At 35.4% G+C, this 27,584-nt stretch overlaps 1 protein-coding gene across 5 annotated transcripts in view; it reads right to left on the minus strand.

The window, feature by feature from the left end:
- LRRC7 (leucine rich repeat containing 7) overlaps nucleotides 1-27,584 on the minus strand; it is a 575,277-nt gene that overhangs the window by 75,871 nt on the left and 471,822 nt on the right. For 3 of the 5 annotated variants that reach the window (XM_047725077.1, XM_047725078.1, XM_047725079.1), the window contains exons 19-22: nucleotides 21,494-21,605; nucleotides 21,101-21,281; nucleotides 17,726-19,406; nucleotides 5,149-5,268 (exon numbers count right to left, since the gene is read on the minus strand). In XM_047725077.1, the coding sequence (XP_047581033.1) occupies nucleotides 5,149-5,268; nucleotides 17,726-19,406; nucleotides 21,101-21,281; nucleotides 21,494-21,605 (2,094 nt within the window). Of the gene's footprint in view, nucleotides 1-5,148; nucleotides 5,269-13,678; nucleotides 13,820-17,725; nucleotides 19,407-21,100; nucleotides 21,282-21,493; nucleotides 21,606-27,584 lie in introns of those variants that run through there. The other 2 variants (XM_047725083.1, XM_047725080.1) reach the window with 2 other exon arrangements.

Here is a 27,584-nt window from a genome sequence, read left to right on the forward strand (position 1 = left end):
CGTAGGATGACTTATGTAGTTCTTATGTAGGGTGACTGCAGCATAATCCCAGAGACTACAGCAGTTAATGCAGAGATGTGGTGGGAGTCTAACATACAAATGCTCCTGAAACCACTGTTGTTTTCAGCCACTGAAGAGTTTTTAATAACAATTCTTAAAGTGCTTGAGTAGTACGACTTGGAATTCAGAGGGAGATTTACATAGCTCTGACATGTTCTTCTAGTAAGGACTCCCAGACTTTCTGAATTAATGGACATTTAGAATTTGAGATTTTGGACACTGACAGGGCAAGAGAGAATTGAAAACTACCACCTACTATTACATCATCAAAAAAATAAGTCAATTAAATCCCACCTCTTGCCACTCAGAAAAAAAGAAAATGAATAAACCAAAAAACCAAGCCAGGATTTAACACACTCAACATTAGCCACGCTCGGGTACTCAGGACAGAAACAGCCAATAAAGAACAAAATTTTTCTGATTGACGATCTTTGTCTAATTATTTGATGTGTCTAAAAAATGTTATGTGTTGGAGGGTACCCAAATTTGTGCTCCTTTAGTGCCTGGAGTGCTTATAGGCATATCCATGAGTACTACCAATATTAGATCAACAAAAGAGGTATGATAACCAGAACAGAGAGCCACAGTTCAATCAAAATCTTTCTAAAACTGTGTTTCCCACCGAATCTCTAAAGCATCACGGTGGTTTCTGAGCACAGCAGTATCACAGCACTAATGTCACACTGTTGGAGTATCACAGTAGTAACAGAGGTGTATCTCTAGGCATAGCATGGCAATAACATGAAAAAAAGTCTAATACAGAGACTTTAAGAAATACACTCTAATAGAGTTGGCTAATACTTCACTACTTATTCTCTTTTGATTCCCCATTCTATTTGTAGTTCAATTTTTAATTTTCCATTCTCACTCTGTCTAGCTTAATGACTACTCACTTCAACTGCAAAATATTGATTTTTAAAAACATTCATTATAAAATGAAATATAAACCCAATAAATAAGAGTATAATTTTCATAGCTATTTCAGTAAATTCTGCAGCCCAGACTAATAATTCCATTACCATTTTCATTTTTTAAGGTTGTTTTTCACTGAATATTAACTTACTATATTCAATTATTATATAATAAAAAACTAAATTTGAAAATTTAGAGCATTCTTTATATTTTCTACTCTGTATGATAATAGGTAGACACATCTGTATGTTCTACAATCTCATATTTTAGGCCAAAGAGCTATAACGTGGAGGTAGTCTGAAAATGCACATTGTGATAGTAAGAAGAAGATACAAATGAGTTTATATATGAAAGACATGCTACATATTTCACATCTGACAAGACATATAAAAGTTATGAAGTTTTCAGATAGATTAAGCAATTATTTGGTCTTCAAATAATTGAACAACAATAATTCAATAATTGAACAACCTCACAAATGTTTAATCAATATAGGATTGCATGGGATTCTTAAAGTAAGTAGAGAAGCAAACAAATGATCATTATGATTTGTATTGATGATATGATTAAACATAATATTAGGGAGTTTGAAGATAGATTTCAGGTAAAATGGATATATGGAGGATAATGTAAACATCTGTTAATTCCATTTAGAGTAATAAGTGAATGAATCTTTTTCTTTTATGGGAATATTATACTAGAACTTTGCAACTAGACAAGTGGATATAGTTCCCGCCTTTGGTCAGGCAACCTGCCCTTGACTCTGATAGGTATCCCTTCAACTTTCTGCCGTCACATTCATCCTATTATCTTTCCTCATAAATAAGCAGATTCCCCTCCTTTCTTCTCTGAGATTTTCAACTTCCTCTTCATCAATAGCTTCTTATCGGCCTTCAAATATGATCAGGAGTCTGTCATCTTAAATATTCTTTCTGGCTTCCTTACATCCTTTTTTAGTTCTACTATAATTGTCTCATTCCTTTCAAGTGGAAGCTCCTTTCTTGAATTTTCTAGGTTTCTATGTTTATCTGCTCCTTAATGTAAGTTCCAATGGATTCCACTCCATCAGTTAAGTAAACTGCTTTTGCCAAAGCCACCAATGACCTCTCTGTTTCTAAATCCAAAGAGCCTTTAGTCATACTTACCTTGCTTGACTTTTTCACATCATGTGAACTGCTGACCACTCCTTCCTTAAAACATTTCCTAGTTTTTTAGTGGTCACTGGAGTTGAGAGCCCTATGTATTCTACTCCAACTGATTAGTCAAAGCCAATCATATAATACCATAGACTTGCTAGGGATAGGAAGTCCTTAGCTGTTTTGGATCAGTGAGATATAAGAAGAGGTTTGTTGAGAGATTTAGGGTTGAAATGTTCCACTTGTAAGAGACAGCTATTGGGAATTTGGTTCTCTCCCTTGATGGATTTGAAAACGGAAGCTTGTATCTCCAATTGTCATTGGTAGCCAACTTAAAATAATGAGAGAAACCAATTTTAGGATAAAACCAACAGTATGGATATGAGTGGAGAGGGAAAAAAGCCCTAAGTATTTAGATTATAAAACTGAAGACTAGATCTGAGGCTTATTCTAGATATTGATAATCAGCTAAGTATTTAACATTCAAGGCTATTTCCCTTGAATTTCCTATAACTTGTGTCAGAAAGGACCCTATTGATAAAATCTTTAGTTATTCCTTTCCTGTTCCTCCTAAGAACATCCCTTAAATGTTGGTGTTCCATGGAGTTCGGTTTCACCTATCTGTCTCACTCATAGCTAATTATGACATGTATCTGATGATTACTAAGTTTGTATCTTCAGCTAAGATTTCCCTTTGGAACTTTAGATAAATATATCCAAATAAGCAGTAAACATTATCTCTCAGATACTCTACATATACCTCAAATCAACATATTAAAACTTAAGTTAACCTCCCCTCCTCCACTTCTACCTATCACTCTTTTTGTACTTCCAATCTCAGTGCATGGCACAATATCAATCCCTTGTCCAAATTAGAAACCTGTGTATCAATCATGGAACTTATATCTATCTCCTATATCCTATGTCCAGTCAATCACAACATCATGTTGGCTCACCTTTGAAGAAGATATTGAATCTATGCATTTCTTGCCACCACCCATTGCTTCCATTTACTCTCCCCTGTATTAGAAAAGAACTTTCCTAACTGGTTCCATCGCCTTCAGTCTTTCTCCTCTACAATTCATTCTCTGTAAAGCTATCAAAGTGTTATTTAAATGAAAATTTAATCTTGGCTTTCCCCTGTTTAAAACACTTCACTGTTCTTCTTATTTCCTTCAGAATAAAATGCAGCATGATCAAACTTCTACTTACCCTCCAGCCTTATTTCACATCACTCCTCTCAACTTCCTTTAGTTTCTTTAGGAATAGGTGCTCTTTCCAGATTCTTTCATAGCCCTAGATCCCAACTTCATAGCACTAATCACACTACATTATGTTTATCTTCTATGCTTAATATTGCCCAATAGGCAGATTAATAACGTATAATACATGCAAATCAGGTCATTAACAAACATTTTAGGTAAAATAATGTGATAGGTAATATATATGTATATGTAAAAAAACATTGAAGGAGTCATCAAGAGGAAAATCATCACCTAGGTTACAAAGAAAGTATGTGATTATATATGCAAGTTATGAAACATAATTATAAAATAAATACTCATGTACTTAAGAACTAAGTGTAAGATCCACAATTCAATTTAAGAAATAAAACAGCAGCAAGAATAATACAAATTTCCTCCCTAATCCTACCTCCAACCTTCCCTTCAGAGATAACCATAATCATAAATTTTGTTAACCATTCCCTTATAAAAATAGTTTTCTGACTCATGTACTTATGCCTAAACAATATATTTTTAGTTTTGCTTGTTTTTGAGATTTATAAATATGATAGTTTTGATGTGTTCCATCTTCTGAAACTTGTTTTTTGTTCAAATTATGTTTCTAAAGTTTATACACATTATCATAATTATGATTAACTGATTTCATTGCTTTAAAGTACTTTTCTGTGTGAATAGCAGAGTTTATTTACATACTTTCCTGGTGGTAGGCATTTGGGTTTTTCCAGTTTTCTACTATTATAAATATTACAAGTGTCTTGAATAATATCTCGGGAGGGCAATTTTTGGATAGTAGGATATATTCATGTCCAGTTTTATAAGATAATTTGATACCAAAGTGATTGTGCTTTTTATTCCTGTGAGAACTATAAAAAGGTTTCCATTGCTCTTATAGTTGCAAACAACCTACTTTTTTCAGACTTCTTAATTTTTGTGACTACTAGCTATAAAATAGCATCTTTTTTTTTGTATATCTGATTGACAAAAGTATTTAGTTTTTAAAAATGTTTATTTACTCTCCTAGTTCCCCTTGTATTTTACCATTCTTTTGTAGTGTTGTATGTCTTTTGTTTTTGACTATATGAGTTTTAAAAAATATATTCTGGGATACCAATCCCTTGTCCTCATATATGTTACAATTATCTTCCCAAGGTTGTGGCTTTACAATTATCTTCCCAAGGTTGTGGCTTCTTTTCTTCCCTTCATGGTGATTTAATATGTGATATTATAATTACCTACCTATCACTTAGGCTACCTCACTAGACTAAAAGGTCTTCAAGGTAAGACACCATCTTACTCATTTTTGTTTCCCAGTATCTAGCAAGTGCTCAACACATAGCTGAACACATACAGTTGCTCAGTATTTATTGAATGAATGATTAGATGAGTGAACTGCTATGACTTTTAAAAATGGTAAATCGAACTTTTTTTAGTCAAATTGCATTTTACACAAGTTGACTGCACCAGACTGCTAAACTAAAGAGGATCAGAAGTATGCATTACCCACAATCCTGTGCTTACACTTCAAAGGTGGGGCACCCAGAAAGAGGTGACAGTATCTGCAGAGAGGTGGCAGGATGTTGCTTACAAAAATTTGTTACCACTTGTTAGCATTTGGTAGTGTTCATTTCTCATCCTTTTCAATGCACTTACAGTTAACTGAACTCCCTATAGTGGGATAATATTTAGCCTAAACTTATTACAAAATTAGAAATGATGTTAAGACACAAGATAAGGATTACATATTACAATGCATGTGCAAGGTTCATGGTTTGTGTCATTAATTTGAAATTGGTTACCTTTTTAGTAATGGTGTCCGGAGGTACATCCCGCCTCCCAAGAGGATAAGGATTCCATTGGCCACTAGGAGATACATCTTCTTGTCCATTGTCTAAAATGTTGCTTTGCTGGGACGGGGTCTATTGCGAAAATGGTATGGCATTTCTTTAGTGATGAAATAGACGTTTATCATAGTTTTCTGAAAAGAGTCCCTAGTGACTATGATAAAATTAATTTTGTTTAATTGCAGAAACACAATATATCCTGAACTGGAAGAATTATTATACACTATTTACTCAGTAAGTATTCTAAATTGACAGCTTTTTGGAAGCCGTGAGAAATTCAATTAAAATAACCACCTTAGAGTTATTTACTGAATTTTAGAGAAAAGTTTAGGTTATTTACAGTACCTGAATAAAAAAAATCAGAATAAAATTAACCAATTGTTAAAAAACACAACATATGAAACTTGCTTAATTCAATTTTTTAGTATGATCTTACCATTTAGAATATAAACAGAAACCATATAATACATAGGATGTAGCTTTCAATATTTCAAACCATAACCTAAAACAAATTTTATAAGGCTGTACTGATTCTCCTAGAACATGCCTTGCACTACCCAACATATTGTTAATACTAACATAGTGTAAGATTTATGGTACTATGACATTATCTACAGATTGCTTTTAGGGAAATATGAAGGAACATAAAAAATATTGTGCTATTAGAATCACAGTATAAATAAATGGCTGTTTTGATTTTAAATTTATTTGTATAGATCATTTATGATTTAAAGTTTAAACTCTTCATATAGTTTTAGCTGATTTACTGCTTATTATTTTTAACAAATAATAATACCTCTGTCATTATTATTATTAATATTAGATACCAGGGAGGGCTCCATTGTCTGATCTGAGTAATAGCAAGTAATTATACACCATCAGAAAGACAGCCTCCAGTGGAGGATATAGTACTGGTATATTTTTCCTGTGGAAACAGATCAACTTTCCTGAAAGACTTTCTCCTCCCCTAACCTACAGGATATCCAGGTACTCCTTGATTTCCTAGGAAATTTTATATAGGTGGGAAATTCTGCCCAGTTTTTCCTATGCCATTTTCTGTACATGTTTTGAAGTATCCCTATAGATAAATAAAGCCTAGTTAGAGGCTGTATGTACAGCTCTACTCTGTGTGAGGAATTGTCCAGCCCCAAGATGGAAGAACTGGGCCATTCTCTTCACAACATGGCACAGATGGGCTGCTTGGCAGCCCTCATCTGTTACACAGAGTGGTCCTAGTTGTTTTTTAAAAAACAATTATATAACCGTGCAATCTGCATTCTGACTGCATGCATTTTTTTAAAGAGATTTCTTAGAACTGTTTTAAAATAAGATTATGACACTAGATGAATTTTTCCCAAGGTTTAATGGATATAATGAAAGGTAAGGAGATAATTCAATTTTCTTCTTATGGTTTGGCCACAAGAATTCCTTTTTCATGAGTCTATCAGAAAGTATGAAAAAAGAGAAAACAGGTACTGAATTGAAGCATCTGGGTTAGAGGAATGAATTCACTTGCGTTTGTTTGAGAAATTACATGTAGGTAACACATTAAAACTACATACTACTTGAAATAAAACCAGATAACTATTTAATGTCTGTTTGTCTGTTGTTAGGCATTAATTTTCTGGTCTTTTCGTTTTTCAGATTAAAACATTTGCATATGCCCACACACAATTTTTCTACATATTAAAATAAGACAAGTCAAATTATTAAAATTAAGCACTTAAAATATAAATTTTCAGCGTAAGCACTACTCACCGGTGTTTTTTGTTTGTTTGGTTTGGTTTAAATTAATGATTTAAACTAATATCCATACCTTTCTGGCTTGATTTCTTTGCCAGGGAAGTAGGATAATGAATGTATTCATCTGGTTAGGTATGTGTGCAAAATCTATTTTTGAGAAGAGGACAGAATGTAACAGAAGTATTTTTTTTTTTTCCCTCCATATCATCCTCCTTGCCTTCCTATTTCCTCCACTAGCCTTGCTTCAGTTGCCTAGACAGGAGTCCTTAGTTGCTCACAGAGAGCAACTAAGAATTGCAGAATTCTTTCTGGTGTTTTTTTTAAAAAAATCCTTTAGTCAAAATCCTAATATCATGATGGTGTAGGCTCTCCTTAGTTTAAGAACCAATCTTTCTCTTTTTAAAATTAGAATTAACAACCACACCGCTTCTACAGTACAGGGGTCAGAGGAAACATAAACATGCAGACACATGAAAAAAATACTTTCACTAGACACCAAAATTAAAAGAATTTCCTGAACGCAATTTCCTTTCTTCATTTCAAGAATGCTCTGGACTTTTTGTTTTTCATAAGTGAGACTCCCTGGGGCTTAAGTTTGGAGAAAGAGAAAGACCACGAAAACCATTTATTAACATTGGGTGGGGAGGTGGTCCAAAAGAAAACTATATAGTGGGTTCACATTCTGTCTCAAAAGATGTATAGCTATTTACAAAAAAATTATACTTTAATAAAGTGTTACTGACTTGCATATAAATGCAGTTGCTTTGTTGTTAAAATTCTATAAAGGATTAAAAGGAACAACTGAAAAATATAAAAAAAGTAATGAAGCTATCACTGTTGAAATTTGTTATTGCAGAGATAATAAAATTGAGGTTCAGTTATTTACTCAAATATTTCTAGCACCACATGCTAGATATTTTCTTTAGATACTTTAAAATAGTAAGAATGTCTTCTTTTCCTTGGCATATATAACTAATTAAATATAAAAGACATGGAAAATCACCACAATGCATCATTTTCTCAGCTTCTAAACTCTGTAGGTCTTCAGATTTTTTTTAAAAGAATAGAGAAAATGGTCATTATAATTTAATGAACACCCACAAATTATGTTTGTTAAGAAATACACTAATGTTAAGAAGAAGTTTTGCTGAAGGGATACAGTCCCAGAAATGACTGTGGACGTTTATAAATTTAACATTTATGTTTTTGACTACCATAAAGGATCACAAGTGTCTACTGCAAGAAGTAATTTCTAATTTTGCTGAGGCATAAATGTGCACGAAAATCTGTGATATATATGTGCATGTGTGTGAGTGTGTGCTTATGATGTGAGTATGTGTGTATATACAGGATTCACAAATATGAATAAATGAGCTTAGCAGATCTAGTAGTTTTGCTTTGGTTAGCTAATTAATGGGTGCACTGAATGCTTGACAAATTATACTTACTGCATTTAGCTGGAGAAATTATATGAGGGTGGTATTAACATTTGGCACTTTGCAAAGCTCTTGGGATATATGCCTTAAGAACTCAAAGATCTATTTTGCTTATAATTGGCATATAGTTCATAAAAAGCATTACCATAGATTTAAAAATGTTTTAAAAATAATCTTCCCCAAAGTATTTCTCCTGAAAATTATTGTTAGATTATTCATTTTCTGCACATATTTTTTAAAAAATAGGTATTAAAAATATATGCCAAGTTTCAATATAAATGATTATAATGTCAAGGGGTTTATTCTGAAGGTCACAATATAATGTTCAGATGATTTTTTAAACCAGCATTTCATTGTCATCGTGAAAAAGCGTCTGAATGAATACTAACATTATTATTTTGGTAATTTTAGCCATTGTCCATAAGGATTCATGTGAATTTACAGGCTGGAGGGTTTTTTTTTTTTCATAATTAGGAGGATAAGTGAATTTTTCTTGAGTGATAGGTAGCCAGTAATAAGTGCAGCAGAATCAATAGAAGCTATAATGCCCCAAGGTGCTGCATTAATCTTGCTTTGCTTTCAGCGGAAAAAAAAATGGAATTAAGTAAGTAACCCTTGAGATTAGGGTGAATAAATGCATATCAAATATTGGTACTATTTGATCCTGAGTCATCTACATAGATGTGGTAAGATAAGACATTAGAAATTTAAAAATAATTTCGGTGCACACATTTCTGTCCAAATTTTTCTAATCCAAAAGATAGTGGGATGAGTATCAACTAATAAAACAGATAGCAAGGCCATCTTCTTCCAGGCAAAATTCTATGAAAAGATTATTTAATACATATATTTCCATAATTTCCTGAAGTTGTAATTTACATTAGTGTCTATTTCAATAAGCCAATAAGCAGTAGGTGCTATGGTATAATATTATGGTGGTAGAAGTTAAAAAGAAAGGAACAAGAAAAAAAGTGTCACTTTCTCCAGCATGTAAGAGATCACACTATACTGTCAGGCACACACCTGCAGAGGGGATCTAGCAGAGGCCAGTGATTTCTTCCCCAGCCCCACTTGTCTCTGGGGCTGCAGCAGCAGGAGTGATTAACTGGGGTTCACAATCTTTGACTTTTCACTGCCTTCAAGCGTATTTTTGATAATACCGAGTGCCCAGGAAATGCAAGTGAATCTTAAAAAGCGTGAGGTAACTGTGAGCATTTATTAGGTTCTGCTAACTGAGAGAGCCCTGTATCTGTAGCACATGGGGAATGATTTGGGTCATGATAGGTTTTAGATCAGTTAATATACTCTACTGTGTAGTCTTTTCTCCATCCCATAAGATCTGTTTTTCTGGATTATTATGAAGATGATGTAAGATAATAATGTACATGAAAGAGCTCTATCAAAAATGATGAGTTATGTTCTCTGAAAATGTCAGGTTTTATAAATAGGTGAGAAAGCTTCATTGTATGGTAAAAACAGCAGGAAACCTGGTGCCAAGCAGAGTCAGATTCAGATTCTACCTACTACTACTTTTAGGTGCAAGGGTAACAATAGGAAATTGGTAGAAGTAGGTAAATTCCTTTGTGTGACACATGAGCCTCAGTTTCCTGGTCTGTACAATGGAGATAAATACTTCCTTTGAGGGTCTGTGAAGCTTGTGTGAAAAAACATATTTAAGGTACCTAATGGTACCAGGGACAGTGTAGATTCTTAATAAATCCTTGTCTTAATTCTCCTGGTGATATATTTATTCTACCATTAATCTGCTTGACATTTTGACATTGAATTGACATTTTACAATATTATATTTCTCCCTAATAACATAAAATTTCAAGGCAATAACTAAGCTCAATTACAACAGAACACATCCGGAGAAGCACATGGAACCATTAATAATGTCATAGAAAGTTGCCTTAAATGCTTTTTGGAGAGGCAGGAAATAAATGATAAATGAATGAGTGAATGAATAAATAAATGGATAGATAGAAAATAGTAATAATTTTATAATTTAATAATGATTTATACATGTTAAGTGCCTGGTTATAAGTACTACTAATTTTCTTAGGAAATTAGAATAAACATCAGTAAATAAAAAAATTAAAGGAAATTAAACATTAAAATAATTTTGTTGTATATCTTGACATTTTGTTAATATGTTGCCTAAAATTACCATAGAACATGTAATTTACTGTTTATAGTATCGGGAGCCTATGTGGAGCTTGTAATTCATGAAAAATGTACAAAACTTGACCTGGCATGTAATAAATACGAACAAATTAGAAATATTCAAAAACACAGAAAAATCTGGGAGAGTCTTCTCTCTTCATCTACATCAATATTCACTTTGTAAATAGAAGAACAGATTCTTCAGTCTTCATTTACAAACAACTACCTTCTTTAATTAGTTTATTATAAATTTGTTTAAAACATTTGAAAAAAATAACTAGATACGTTTGGTAACCAAACAGAAACTCAAACCAGAAAACAATTAACACCCTGAGTTAGGACCTCAGCTAGTACAAATAGTGCCTTTCCGTCAGTTACCAATATGGAAATTGGGAAAGGTTAGAATCACAGAAAGCTGCCCTTTCTGGGTACACAAGCTGCAAAAATAGCATCTCTGTGTGACAGAGAAAATACGAAAAACCGCCTCTCTTAATTGCAAGAGGTACGGTTTGCCAAGCAGAGTATGGGGGAAGGAGATGTGGAGTTCAGCCCCTGAACGTTCCCTGAGGAGTCTTTGTAACTCCATTTCTAGCACTTAACTAGTAATACGTGAAAATGTTAATTTAGGTTCCTCAGGACATCCAGAGGTATTTGCCACAGCACCTACCTAAAGATGGCTAGTATTGTCATTCAGAAATTTTATAAATTAAAAGAGCTCCCATATTTCCATGGGAGAATGAACAGTTTTATCAGTTTTATCTACAGAAAATACTTCTTTATAAATTGATCTTACTTTACATTTTCACTGCAGTTCTCATGGCTAACAAGCATTTAGAGACCGCAAAGAAATCTTAAATTGCTGGTACAAATTTTTATTAACTTAAGTAGCAAGACAAAAATGTTGTAATAGGTTTTTATGCATTTGTAAGTCAAAGGAAAATAATTTTTGTCTCTCTCCTCTCCCAGTGAGGACTCAGGGAAATTGAACCTCGACCATAAGACCTGTTAGCGATGGTCAGTGGAGCCAAGAAAGGAAAATTTTAAGAGAGGGTGACTCTAAAGCTTGGCAGAAAAAAACAAAGACATTTTCAAATTAAAGCAGCTCTGCAGAAGAGCTGCCTGAGCACAAAGACGAGGGGGCGGAGAACTAGAGTGGAATCCATGGGAATAAGTAGAGTCTGGAGTATTCCTGAAACATCAAGCACCCAGTGCCCATACCTGACAAGGCTCCTACACTGGCAGCAGGATAGGAAAGTCGCCCCAGATGCCTAAAGCTGAAAGTTTATATGCTTTAAACTGGTAATTTGGGGTCATGTAATCTTTTAGGAGTGATGGAGCCAACTGTCCTGTCTATATTCCTTTTCCCTCCCTTGCTTTCTCTTCTCTCTCTCTCCACACTCCCTGCTTCGTGTGGATAACATATTGATGATAATTCATTTTAAGATGGAGTCTTTCAATACTCAAACTATTTTTGGCTTGCAATTTAATGTACCTTCCAAAGAGAATTCCTTTAGGTCATCTAACTGAGGAAGGTTGAAAAGTCTCTAAATATTAGAACTCTGTAATATTTCTGATATAGATTCTCTTAGGGCTATAGTAACAGTTAATGAATCTGTTCCCTTGGGTACCCCAAACAAGATTAGAGAGTTAACATAGCAACATAGAGGCACCAAATTGATATTTGGGGAACAATTTAAGCATTGAGAAACAGCCTTTCAAGTATATTACCATTTTCAGACACAGAATATATCCATATTGTTCTATAGATGGCTGAGTTTAATAGGGCTAAACATTAGCAAAATAAGGGCTTTCCATACAATTTCAAGGGGTGCAAACAACAACTCCTTCCTATCAAGATCTTGCTAATCTGCTCACTAAATTTTGAAATTCCATCCTATTAGTTTAAGGGCTTGATTCCTATCAGTTGCCAAGCCCATCAGGAGAGGGGCCTAGTTAAATGGTGTCTTATCTATTCCTCAGTGCAAATCCAACATTCAAAAGTTCTTAACTTAATTAGTTTTTTCCCCCTAAAACAACTGTGGGTGATGAAAAAACTGTGAATATAGATGTCTCTTTGGTTTTATTCCTCTATGACACTATGAAGAAAACTATACAGAGTTAGGGATTGTTATTAAGACTAATTTAACAATAAAACATGGATTTGAGGTCTTTGGCCTTCATTTTGCTGGGATGGGAATTTGTTCCTCATGTTCATTAATTTTATTATGAGAGAAGTATTTGGAGGCTACTGTCACTCTGGTTATCCCTACTTTGCATTGTTTTTCTTCATAAAACTTACTAGGCTAATGACTATATTAATAATATAGTCATAATGACGTATTGCATGAAAATGACTCATTAGCCTCTAACAGAATATAACTAAGATAGAGGCGTTACTCAATCTAAACAGGTAAAATGTGCATTCTCACTTTTGCCTGAATTAAACAGCGGAAATATTCCTTCGACAATGGAAATGTTTCATCTTCCACTATATTTTATTTCAAATGAGCCTACAATTATATTGAAAGCCCTGTTAACGTGTTCCTTTTCCATTAGTCTAGGATGAGTAACAATTTGCTAGCTAAGCCACGTGGTTGTTTCTCAGGTTTTATTTCCGTGTGATATTTTCCACAAAGACAATGGGCTGAAGAAGCATTTAGGAGTGCCAACCACTTCATTTCCATTGTAATTTAGGTCTCTATGTCTTTTCCAAAGGGATCAGCTGAAATCCAACAATAATTTCTAGCTCTGTTCTCAGAATGCATCAGCAAGGGAAGAGAGGGCTATCTCCAAAAACATTTAAAAAAATATACATTTATATATCTACACACACATGAAAGGAAAACAAAGAATAAAAGAAAAAGAAATGAGTAATAGGAAATGAGCCTTAAAGCAACTCAAAAAGCCATGTACCTGCTCAATCCAAAAAGCAAGCTGTTCAGCAGGAACCTGAGAATCATTCTAGCTCTCAATATTCGTTTAGCAGCTAAGAGTTTGGGCTCTACATTATTTGCCCTTGTGCTTTTTGGACTCAGGAGAGTCTATAAGCAGGGTCGTATGTACAGCCTAAACACATTAAGTGAACAAACAACATTAATTGGCTTTGGTATGCTGACACATGTAAGGCAGTCCATACTTACTTTCTGAAGAGGTAGTTCTTGTAGATCAAATTTAGACTTAGTCTGCAAGTTTAAAGTCATGCTTCTGCCTGCATGCATTGCTGAAATACCTCCATAGGGCAGCATGCCAAGGTTAACTGTGTTGTGTTTGTAAGCAGCATTCTGAGTAGAGGAAATAATCATGTGACAGGGTGTGAACACATGCTCAACAAACTGATTATTACATGAACATGTTTAAATTTATAACATTTAACTTTAAGCGGGCAAACAGTAACTTTCTTTTAAACATGCACTTGATCAGACAGAAGCATACAGTAAACAGTGTTAGTTATGCACATAATGAGTACCATCCAAAACTACAGAAAAGACAAAAAGCAAGGATACATTCTGTTTTACATTTGCTGCTAACTCAAGGGCATAGAACCTATCTCTCATATATCATGATTGTAGTGACTTTGGACAAATGTTCTCCTGTGGTAGTCTATTAGTTAAAAAAAAAAAAAAATTCAAACAGTGAGATCTTAATCAAATTTTGCCAGCTCCAGATCTCATGGTCTCTTTCACATTGTGAGATAAACACATACAAAAGACAGATACCAGCTTCTAATTCTGCCCTAAAACGAAGGCACTACAATGTTAAAGCCAAAATCAGTGTCCATTATTGCTCAGTCGATAGACATAAATACAGCAACTCAGAAAAAGAGCTGGTCAAAAAAAGTCATTCAACCTGACCATTGGCTCACTGAATTTACTGATTAATTAAACCAGTCAAAAAAATTGTATGTGGATCCAAAGTTTCTGACTTTTTTTGTTTGTTTCTTAAAAATTACATTTTAAACTGGAGAAATTTCACAGTGATACTAAAGGAAGTATGATTTGAGCTATTAAGGTTATTTATCTAATATACCTAAGTACCTATAGAGCACTGTGGTGATATCTGCATTGTGGCTATCTTTCAGCAGGTGCATCTCAGGTTACTCCAGGGATTTGAGAGCTAGTTAATTTTTCTTCTACAGAACTTCATTTAAATTAAAACACTTTGTATGTCCCGTCATCAAATAGTTTCCATTAGTACAATCTCCACTTTCTACCTTCCATAAAAAAAAGTAGGAATTGACAGTATTTGGTTCCTTTAAGTAATTCTCTTATTTTGGGAAAAAAAAATTTACACAAATTAACTTAATAAACTTTTTAAAACTGAGTGTTACTGAACAATAACCGTAGGCAGCTATTCTAGTCTAAAGGCAGTGTTTGCAAAGTAATGATTTTTAGCATCAGTTTCCCTAAACTCAACTGAACGACAGTTATACTCCTGACAGTGTGCTGTTCTACCAATCATACTTGTAATGGATCCTTGATTATTTCATCCAGTGATCTTTCATTGTCACCATGCCAAAGTTGAAAAGGACACCGGACATTTCAATCTAGCACTTGAATGATTCCTTAAAGTTTAAGATTATTCCAGGGTAGTGTCCTCTTAGCTCCTGTAGAAGGGTAGCAGTCTCGGACATACGCATTCATGTTTTAAATTCTCTCACAGTGGGGCTCTGTTGTGGAAGCATGAGCCTTGAGGTTAAACTACAGGAGAAAACAGCATCTTTTATCTATGGCAGTACTGGGAGCTGCCTCTCCAAGGTCAACAGCAGGCAAGATCTTTAACCAACATTATCTTGGGCGGTTAAGCTTATCCAATGTCCAGGCCTCTGGGCATTCTCTCTTATGAAGAACGGACAAAGGGCTTGTAATTTCTAGTGTAACTATTTGATTTCCAGGTTTACATCCTCAACTAAATTTCACTGGGAAGGAAACAGACCGTATCTCCGGTGCAGTGTGATTTTGAACACTATGTTAAGAAGCACAGCTATGTCAAAACTAGTCTTACATAAAAAGTCTTTGCTTCCGTACCCTGAATTAATCTTTTTTGAGTAGCTGGGAAGTTCTAAGTAAGCTACAGCCCGAATAGCTCAGTCATGCACTTGAGAGGGGGAAAGAAATGTTACTTGGAGAAAATAAGAGGACAAACTTTCAGGATCTACTGCCTTGAAGCAATACTGTCCGGTAACTTAATTTCTTGGAATTAAATAAGAAGCTATAGACTATACATTGAAATTGCTCTGGGAAATGAAAGACAGACTAAGGGAACTATAAACGAAGAGGGGAAGCATGGAAACTAACTGAAAAGGAAGGTGTTGTCACAGTAATAGAAAACACACATGAGTTTACTTTTAGTTTTCTGGATCTGGGCCGGGCAGGGCTCGCAGACTTCTGACAATCTAAATCCCCCTCCCCTGGTCCTATTTTCCTCTCTCCAAATTCCTGCTCCAGCTAGAGGAGTAGCTCCGATCAAAGGAGAGGAACCATTACTGAGAAACCAGTAAATACATGATGGTACCAAATGCTTAGCATTTTGTCTTCTTTTTCATGCTTTGTTTTCACTCACTCCTCTCTTACCTCAAATTACTAGTCATGTACATATGCTCTGAAAAGCTTCTCATAACCTTTCTTGACTAGTTCATCTTACCCTGTTACGTATGGTCGTGTCTACACGAGGCCAGAGTTCCCAAACTGTACTGTATTATTTGGCCCCAAATATTTCCGCCCTCCAAGTTATCTGTCTACATGGAGGGTATAAGTTGAGGTAAGGCATGGTGACAACTGACCAGGTGTCTCCCACTGACAGCCAGTCATGAGGCTTTGATGAGGCTCCCTTCAATGGGACTGAGCACACCTATTTGAAACAGACATTCTGATGAAATAGTTTGCAAGGCAGAACCAATCTCCACATTGAAAAACTAACACCCACACCCACATTTGTTAGTTCACTTGTTCCTAAAAATAATTGTTTTCTTGTCATGTAGACACGACCTACAAACAATGTAATTATTTAAAAAGACTATACCTGAAAACACAAAATTCAATATTAAGGAAATATATAATAAATGCCGTGGCCTGTGCTTTTAGCAGGACACCAAATAAAATAATAAAACTATTGAGCAAAACTTTCTAAAGGTATATTATTACCCAGATCCCTATTTCACACTAAGTCTTTAAGCCCTAGAAAATGAGAGCAAAAGGCCCTATTGACAAAAAGGACCTTAAGGTTCCAAGGTCAATGCAGAGTACACAAGGCCCTCTACACCAAAGCCATAAAGTACATTCAACGATAAGGGTCAATTGATCATAGTTCTAGAAAATGAAGTATCAGTCTCTTAAGGAGATATAAATAGGCAACAAAAAGTAATTCTAGGCTTTGAAACAAAATATATTTATATATATTTTTATCCTCCTCAATCACTATGATTCCATGCTGTATTGTGACTCAGTCTGTAACTGAATTGGGATTTTCTTTTTTTTTTTTGGTTGCAATATACACACTAATTTGTGCCTTTGTAGTCTTCATAAAGACATCATCTATTTTTGTTGCCTATAGCATGATTTGAATTTAAACATTTCTTTTTGTATAAAAATCAACATTCTAAGTGGCAGGATTTTTTTTTATTAAGTCAAATAATGTGTAGGAGGGCATTCAATCTCTGCTTATTTTATTTTTTGTTTCTTGCTGGGAAGATTATTGCTCATTAGAAGTAATAACTTTAGTAGTCCCATAGCAGTAACTGTATGCAAATTTTATAAACAAATTAGGCCTGACTTTATTATAAGTGAGTCTGTGCAGAAAGGGGCAAAATACTCACTTTTTATAGATTCAATAAAAATCATAATCTTTAGGTCGCTAGAGAACAGTTCTGTGTCCTAGGAGAGGCATTCCACCTTAATGGCTAGAAAGCAATTGAAGCACCATCCCACATAATAGAGTCAAATTCTTTCTTACTAACAATATTTAGGCTAGATTTGATAAATCATTCACCTACAGGTTATGGACTCTCGAAGAGCATTAAACAATATCCACGAGAAACTATTATGATCCATTTCCCCACAATAGAGAGAGAAATAAAATGCTGATCATCTATTCATTCATGTAGTTCATGCTTCACTACATGTGCTTAGAAATGCCAATAAAGGAAAACTAAAGGCAGGAGGGATATTCTTACAGAGAAATGCCAGACATACCCTGTCTAACCTTCTAGCTTCTATATGTCTAAGCAGCTGTTGTCTCCAGTCTGCAGGCATTTTACCACAGCTTTCCTCTCCCTTCACAGGAGTGGGCCTCGTCTTTATATCACTGTTATCTGATGGCTTGTCACCATAGTTACCCAAGTTATAGTCAGATGGTATTTTTTCCAAAAGAGCTGCCATAGTAGGCCTAGCTGAAACTGGCCTGGTTTGGGAGGCACCGTAACTCTCTGTACTGTAGCTTCTTGCAGACAATGGCCTCCTCTGGGTAAGGTTTTTAACTGGAAAACTTCCCGCCTGAGCTTTCACTTCTTGATATGAAGGGTGTTCATCTTCATACCTGCCATTCCTTTTCAGGAACTGGGACTCAGTCACTGAAACGCTGCTTTGGCGATCCAGACCGCCCCTATATGGAGGTCTGCCGTACCTATCGCTCGGAGGCAGCTCATGAGGTTCACTGACCCTTCTAAACATGGCCATTTCTGTGGAGCTCGCCAGGGAGTCGGCTCTTCTCAGGAAGCCTGCCCTGGCACCTTGGCTTGCAAACTGGGCATTCACCACAGCATCCTCATTCACAGATGGCTGAGAAAATGAAAACATTTGCTCCATGGGTGGGTATCCTCTGTAAGCTCTAGGACTAACCAAATCCTTGGTGATGTTTTTGCCGGGCTGTTGCACGTACTCGGAATTGTGTTGAAAGGGGGGCGGTATCCTCTTCTCGGCTTTAACTTCCACTGCTCCTTGGGGATTGAAGCTTTGGTCAAACTGATAGACTTTTTTGGTCATGGAAGCTTTTTGTTGCTGTGGCCCTTTACTACTTCCATAAGTGAGCATCTCGTCATCCAGCATCGGCACTGACTGGCTTCGAGACATACTGGACATACCATGCTCCGGTCCCAACATTTTATCTGGCCGTTCATGACTTCCTAAGTGATCACTCCCAGTAGCATAGTTTTCTAATGGTATATTATACACCTTGTATGTACCAATGTCAATCTCATCGATACTCTGTGACTTTTTGAACTTATTGGACTTGATATCTTTCATGAGTGGGGAAAGCCTCTCTGTGCTTTTACTAATGGAAATAACACCTTTAGATGATTCTGGGCGGCAGTGGATCTGAGAAAAGACATTGCTAAGACTCCTGTTGGGATTGGAATCGTGATACTCCCATGGTACTCCTGGAGAAAAAGGACTAGGTATTTCAGCAGATTCTTTTATATGCTCTTTCCTTTCAGGCAATGGGCTGGTGGTGGGGGTTGTCTCTAATTTGGAAGGGAAAGCGGTCCTGTCTTCAAAAGGACTAGGGGTTCTGGTCCAATTCTGCCAAGGATTGGAAGGAGGCACTTCTGTTTCTGGCGTGTGTCTGTGTGTAGACTGCTCAAGTTCCAGGGGAACACCAACAATCCTATCCTGCCTAATCAAAGGCCTGCGTCCGTGAGAAGATGTGCTTCTAGATTTCGAACTTAAGAGAGGATTGTTGTTGGCATTCTCGCCTGTGGTCTCCTCTGCAACAAACCCTGTGTTATCATAATGTGAACCGTCAGTCCAGTTGTCAGTGAAGGCGTCGCCCATTGGCAGCCGGTCAGGACGCTGTGGTAGATTCCCTGGGGGAACAGCCTCCCGCTGGGTGAGCAATGGCTTTGAATCAAGAGGCTGTGGGAAAGATTGTGCAATCCTGTGAAGACAGTGGGAAGAAGAAATATGAAAACGAGGAAGAGCTGAGTCTTTGCCAGAAAGAGAACAAGCAGCCCAGAGTGCCACAATCCTCTAACGGATGTTTAACGGGTCATTCATCCATACCTCATTTACAATTAAGGTGGCACTGTTATTTCATGTCCCGCCCCCCCCCCCCGCCAAATCCACCCCTTTACCTTGCTCTTTTATTTTCCCCTTGTAATCATTACCTTATAACATAGTATATCATTTACTTACCTATTTTATTTATTGTGTATTGTCGTGTGTCCTCTGCCCTCCTGAGGGCAGAGATTTTTTTTTTTTTTTTTTTCTCTTCAGGCCTAGCGTAGTGCCTGGCACATAGTAGCCATTAAAATACATATTTGTGGGATGATTAGATGAATGAAAGAAATAGATAGGTCTTCAGTAATGGTCCTAACACTTGTTTGATAATTAGAATCGCACGATTCTTGGTCCTCATTCCTGCAATTTCTGATTCAGTACTTTTCCAAACTATTACTGGTCAAGAGTACCTTTCCTATAAATATTTGATATAGCCACTGAACCCAAATTGTCTTCAAGTAACATTTATTTGAAGGCCAGGTATTGAAAACACTGAATTCATTGTTTAGGGAACATGTTTTCCTAGAATATAAATTATATATTATGACTTTTGGTCATTGGTTTGTTTACACCAGTGAGCACAGTATTTCTAGAAGATGCTCATTTTTCTAGGCTTATTCTAAACTGTTTGCACACTAATAACATTAAATTATATATATTTTTTATCAGTGAGAGAAAGACTTTTAAGTGCTCTTGCTAATTAAAAAATTGTACATTTAGAGAGAACCTTCCAAAGCACCTCATTAATCTCAGCTTCTATCACAAATAATGAACTTATAAAGTGAAAGAGTTAAGAATTTTATCATGGGCACTGACAGGGAGAAATAGTTATCCATTAGTTAACAAAGAACGTATTGCTAACAGTACTGATATTATCAATAAAACATGAGTGATAATCATTGACTACCTATATCATATGATGATTTGTATTTGTTGCCTGTACTGTAAAACATAGCCACAAGGTACAAAACAAGAGAATAAGAACTGGGTAATTACTACCTTATTGAGTCGCTTTATTATGCTCTTTGGCTTTTGATTTTTATCTGTAAAATGGAAGTAAAATAAGGTAGGAACCATTTTGGAAAGAGTAAATACTTTTGCTTACAACCTAACTTTTGCATGTGGTAATAAAATGATGATGATGATGACAATGATGATGATGATAACAATGAAAATTTTACTAAATATTTACTTCGTACTAGGCACACAACTGCTTTCCATGCATCTTAGTTTAATCCATAACCCCATTTGGGGTAGTGAGATGCCCACGTGTGTCATAAATAAGTATTGGACAAATAGGATTTTTGGTTTCTGATTTTTAAAATTCTGCTTCTATTATCTCAACCTGATAATCTCTTACCATCTCTCCCTTATACAAAGGTTTTGCTGTATAAAATGGATTCATCGTCTCCTGGAAATCCCGGGGGGACTGTGTTTGCTTACCTTCCCCATCCATCTGTCTTCTACACCATTCATGTGCTGAATATAATTCAAAAATTAAGATCCCATTTTTAAAAAAAAGTTGCTGAAAGTAAGCACTTGGGAACAGAAAAAAGGGAATTCTAAACACACCTGTTACCCCATAAAGAATTATGTACTGCATCTTTAGCTGTTGTCTGCAAGGACCCCACTTTAACCCGCGTGTTAGAGGATCCTGAGGAAGCCTGGGAAGGCGAGTAGTCTGAGTAAGTGCCTGAGGAAACACTGTTATTCAGACAGTGAGTTTTGTCAACTTCAGACTCATCAGTTGATTCTGAAATGTAAAGGGGAAAATGTTATAATGCTATGAACATTGACAATAATGAACACAGAATAGCAAGTATGAGAAACAGATAGTATAACAATGTTAGGAATATATATTTGTAAAATATTTCCATAGACTATGATGAATCATAAGTTACGACTGGAGATTAATCATGCACATGCATTTGTGGCATATTTTCCACATCAGGTTCGCAATGTTACCTTTTTTGTCCTTCCCTAGCAGAACAAGTTTGGGTGGGTACAGAGGGGTCTCAGCTAATGAAGGGTGAAGTTCCCCAATCCTCATTTCATTAGCTGGATGAACAAAAGAATCCTGAGAGATATAATAATATAGGACAAGGAAAGTAAACATTTAAACATTGGTTAACCAAGATGGCAATATCTTTATTTGGCTCAGATTTAAAGATGGGGCTCTAGACTATAGGTCACTGTGGAGCACTAGGAGAAGTGAATCACATGTTTCTCTGAGGTAAGTACTAAAATGTTTTGTTTTTCTAATTTAAATGAGTCCATTTGTTCATCAGACATATTTTGAATGCCTTTATATATGCCTGGCACTGTGCAAAGAACTGTAGAGTTTCCAAAGAAAGACAAAATGTCACCCCTGTCCCTCAGAGACTTACCATCTAGCTGGGGAGATGAGATACATCTTTATAACACAGGACCGAATTCTGATAAGCTGTATGTGAGTAGATGATACATACATGTATATATATGTTATACATATAAATTTAAGAATCTAAGGGGGGGAGCTCCATTAAGAGTTCTAAGAGGAAAGTCCATCACTGACAAACTAAATTTCTTTTCATCCTCAGCTGTCCTCACGCACAATTGGGTCCTTTAAATGCTACTTTTATTGCCAGTCCCCTCTTAACTTCTGTTTCCCAAGTGATTTTATCCTCAATTTCTTTAGTTCTATGATGACTTCTTCCTAAGGTTTCTAGTTTTCTCATTATTAATCTAGCTTGCTAAATCTTCATTCTAAATCCATTCATTGAGTGTAATGAGCAACATAGGTACAAGAATATAACTTTATAAAGACAAATGAACATGTTAAAAAAGCCCATGAATTTTAAACTTCTATAATTAAAATTATTATTTCCAGTTAACCAGATAGTGAGAGAGCACTGGGGGAGGTAAAATACCAAATTCTCACTTTCTTATGCATATAAAAATGTCTTGTCTATGCCCATGGGTAGATAGTGATAGAAATTTATGCATGGCAATTATCTTTATGTCTTTTTTTCTTAACCTTAGGTTAATTTGAATTAAAAAAACTAACTTTCAGTATTTTCTAGTTTTCTTATTAATTAGTACTTGTTAGTTTAAAACATTAATGCAACATATTTAGAAATATTTTATTAAATCAACGAAAGAATATACTTGAGCACAAAAATATAGTAATGAAATGTGTCCTACTTTCTAACTAATTAATTACAAACAGAAAATCTTATTATATATTTTAATGTCCCACATAGTGAGTGACAGGCTCACGTCTTTGGATATTACAAATAGCCATTTCTTTAATTCCTGGCTTAAGTTCAATTTTTTGGTTTGGTTTTGGTTAGGTTTGTATAAGAATATTTGCCTGTGAAAAGCCTGGTTATATATATCTGATACTTGTTAATTATTTTAAAAAAATATTTCTAGTCGAACCTTTCATTTCCTACAAGTGAATTTTGAAACTCAGCAAGGTCCATGCTTATAGAGATAATTAGACCAGATCCAGCATAGAGGCAGAATTCTCAGGTTCCTGTCCAATAACCTTCCCTTATATTGAGCTGTCTTCTAGTGAGCTCAACTGTGAGCACATTACAGACATTTAAAATCCCATTCCAGATTTGAAGAGAGGTAGGAAAGACAGCAGGATTGATGGAAATTCTGGAGATGAAGAGGGAAATCTGTTTTCATGGATTTTGAAAAGTATTTCAAGATATTATGATAAAGTTTTAAGGTGACAGAATAGAGGGTAAAAGCCTTTACACATCTTTGTAGAAATTTCTAAGTAGAAGCAGACACAAGTTTGAGAAAAGTCATAAAATATGTTAAGGTTTATAAAAAAGTATTCAATTACAAGGTGGCATATTTCTATTCCATTCCTGTCTTATCATTTATTAATCAGGTTATCTTGGGCAAGTCAATGTACCTCTTTGTACCTTATTCAATTAGTTAGTAAAATGAAGGTAATAGATGAAGGCAATAGATGGAATCAGTGCTATTTTCTGTCTAGTATTAACATTCTATGAATCCAAATGTAACTTATTTGTTGAAATAATACTTTAAAAAGGAAATATTTTTATGATACCTGATACTGAAGTACAAGAATTTTGTTTTAGTCAACAAAAGAACTAAAAGAGCTGTACAAGCGTAGAAATGTAAATTAAAGGTTTCATTACCTTGTTTTCCTCATGATTTATACATTTGGTATGCAAGTTAACTTGCATGTATGGATCAAATTTTCAAATTTGTTTCCCAAGACTGTGGCTGGAGCTTGTCATGGTAGCTGTGGTATGACTCGGATCCAAGTCTCTTGTTCTGCTCAAAAATTTCTACTTTGAATCAAAAAGAGCTCTAGTGACTAGGAAGAGACTCTGATATCAGCTAATCATGATTTTGCACCTTTTCTCCAGAGTTCTGTGGCCCTCCATGTAGGAGGAGTAACACTACTGAAGCAAGAACAGTGGGTTCCCACTTACCCAGTTAGACACTTATCTTCATGAGCAAAATGATAATAATGATGATGATGATGTTGAAGATGATGATGCCATTAGTTATGGAGAATCTATAACATATCTGCTACTGCACTACTATGCTCAACACTTAATCTGTATCATCTCTGTTAATTACTTAATTGCTAACCTAGTTCTTTACTGTTATTTATCATTTTTAAGTTATTCATTATCATCATCTTTGTTTTACAGTTAAGGAACTGAAGGCTCAGAGAGGTAAAGTCATAATTCCCAAACTCAGTGAGAGGTAGAGCCAGTATTTTAACTGAGATTTGTTCTACTGGAAGGCCTTCTGTGTGATACTACGTATGCTATATTGTCTACCCTAAGAAAAGCTCACCTCTCCTAATTGGACTTCACAGAACAGACAAGTTAACTGTCCAAAGAAGGAAATTAATTGTTGATTTCATCTCTATAAATTCTTTTATAGAGGCTGGAGGAATTAAGTTCATGTCGGAAAAGTGGGTGAAGCTTTTGGGGTTACTTCTATGGTGAAGGCAGTGGAAGTTATTGGTCATGAGTCAAATATAATGAGGGTCCCATTTTAAGCACATTGAACCATATTTGCTTCTGGTAAGGAGACAGAAGAGAGGGGGAAAGAAAAGGTATGATCTCTTTTTTCTTTAACCCACTGACCTTGTGTGGTTCAAACTAAATCACAGCTGTCACTGCTGTAGGGAAAGGGAGCCTAAGGTAGAAGTGAGAGAGGGAACAAAACTTGTGACTGAGCTTTCAAGAGTCCAGGTCTTTATTAATAAAAGCATTTAAGGACATTTACCCAATTAAAGGTAATTACTCTATTACCGGGAAATAGATGTGTTTCCTCTATAGAAAGAAATTGGGCAGAGTCTCCTAACAAAGGAAAAAGTCCAGAACCTTTATGAACATGGTGGACATAGTAAATAGGTATCTGGTGAGAAATTTTCTGTAATGCAGAGTAATGGCTCATAAAAGGACTAAAGGCAGATGGGCAGGATTAGCACATCATTCTCTTGTGGAAGGGAAGGGAATTATAGCTTTCCTCTTTGCCAAGAACTGTGCTTGCAGCTATGTAAAAATACTTGTTTTCATATCTACAAAACTCTAAATGTTATTGTTACCTGCATTTCTAAAGATACACAAAGCAAAGCTCAGACAGTTTTCAATGACTTGTCAAGGTCACAATATTGGTTAAAACGTAGATTCAGGATTTGAATTAACGTCTGCTAGACTTGAAAGCACTTCCTCTTGTTCCCAAACTGTGCTCCAAGGTACCTGTGATGCTGTTATAAATTCACAGGGGTATATGAGTTATTTTAAAAATTTGAGGGAAACAAAGCAATACTTGAAATCAGTCAGATACTATATGAATTGGTGGCTCTCAGTTTCAGTATTAGATTGCACTTTCCTTTTGATGACAGTCTTTGTGAAGTTGGGTTTTTGTGTTGCTGTGATCAAAAATCAAGTGCTATTTGAAAATCAATGTGAAACAGAATTGTAGTACCTGATATGATTCAAGGTTTGAGAAGATAAGTGGTGTCCCACAGGTGCACAAATTTCATTAATCAGTTTTGTTATTTAAACATGAAATAAAACTATTATTTTCCCTTTAAATTTATGTGCACTATTTTTCAAATGACCACTGGACAGGGCATAAATATGTATGAAGTTGCTCAGACCTAATACTTAATGAATGGAACTCTTTGGTACTTTGGTACTTTTTTGGTCCATGGTCCTTGCAACGAAATTACTCAGGCACTAAGTATTTGTATACCAAGATTTTTAGAACCCCTTGTCTTTACTTATTTTAAGTTATAACTTTATTTACCATTCCATTCTCCTTCCTTCCTTCCTTCCTCTTTCCTTGCTTTCCTCACTATCCTAATATTCTTCATCATGATATTTTGCCTTTACTCATAATATTGTATTAATATATTAATATGGTAAATTGTTGTTTTTAAAATACATGCTATTCAACATATAGGTGATAAAATATAACCAGGTATGGCAGCCAACACTCAATAATGATTAATTTGACAAAAACTTAAGAGAAATTGTTCTTCCCTCAATTAACTTCTAATTTGACAAAGAGACAGACACGTTATCAGTATTACAACACTAGACTCTATCAGTTGTTCATGTACTCAACAAATATTTATTGTGTCTGACTCTGTACTAGGCATTGTGCTAGACACCAGAAAGACAATGATAGACAAGACATACCTGGTTTCTGCCCTCATGAAACTCAGTCTGAAGTTAATAAACAACATAATCATAAATGTTTTCATTATCTTTAACATGAATTAACAGGATGATGTGATAGAGGAAATCAGAGGTTCTACTGACCATGGTGCTCAGGGAAGGCCTTCCTGTTGAGGTCATCTTTAAACTCAAATTTGGAAAGATGCAGAAGTGCTAGTCCTATAAAGAGCTGGGTGCTAAAGACTGAATGCTTGTGTCCCCTCAAAATTCATAAGTTGAAACCTATATGATGATATTTGGAGGTGAGACATTTGGGAGGTGATTAGGTCATGAGGATAGAACCCTCACAAATGAAATTAGTGCCATTGTCAGAGACCCTAGAAAGCTCCCTATCTCCTTTCAAAACTGTGTGAGGTCACAGAGAGAAGATGACCATCTATAAACCAGGAAGTAGGTCTTTACTAAATGCTGAATCTGTTAGGACTTTGATCTTGGACTTCTTAGCCTCCAGAACTATGATAAATAAATGTTTTTCTTTTTTTTTTTTTTTTTTAAGATTTTATTTATTTATTTGACAGACAGAGACCACAGGCAGACAGAGAGGCAGGCAGAGAGAGGGAAGCAGGCTCCCCGCTGAGCAGAGAGCCTGATGCGGGACTCGATCCCAGGACCCTGAGATCATGACCCGAGCCGAAGGCAGCGGCTTAACCCACTGAGCCACCCAGGCGCCCCATAAATGTTTTTCTTTATAAACCATGTAGTCTATGGTATTCTGTTATAGCAACCTGAATGGACTAAGACACTGGGAAAAAGGAAATGTAAGCTTCATAAAACTTATATAAAGGAATATGGAGGTAGAAGACAACCTTCATACCTCCCTGTCCTGCTTATTCATATGCCCCCTCCCCACTGTTTTCTTTGTCTAGCATAACATATGCTAAAACTCTTGGCATAGGGTTGGCAAATAGAAAGACATCAAGAAATGTTGATTTATTTTTCCTTTTCCTTTTCTCTGCTGCATTTATAATCTATTTACCTTGTTTATTCTTATCATTTTCTGCTTCTGTTCTACTTACCTTATTCTTTTTTCCTTGGTTTTCCATATTTAATCATATGGATAAATGTATCATGAAATATGTGATATTTTCTTCCACATTCTTGACAGTATGAACTAAATAATTACTTTAAAATGTCATACAAGTGCAAAACATACAATAAAATGCTTAATATACACTGATCAGCTGGACACTTGGCTATCTATGCTTATTTTATCTGGAAGTTGAAAATATGGAGTGTGGCCCCTTTATCTGGGTGAGCAATTCAAAAAGGGAGGGTGATAAAAAAGCAACAGCTTTGCTTTGTTCTAGGATGGGTAAAAGTTG

This window comes from Lutra lutra, chromosome 4 (assembly GCF_902655055.1).
Source record: "Lutra lutra chromosome 4, mLutLut1.2, whole genome shotgun sequence".
Classification (NCBI taxonomy): domain Eukaryota; kingdom Metazoa; phylum Chordata; class Mammalia; order Carnivora; family Mustelidae; genus Lutra; species Lutra lutra.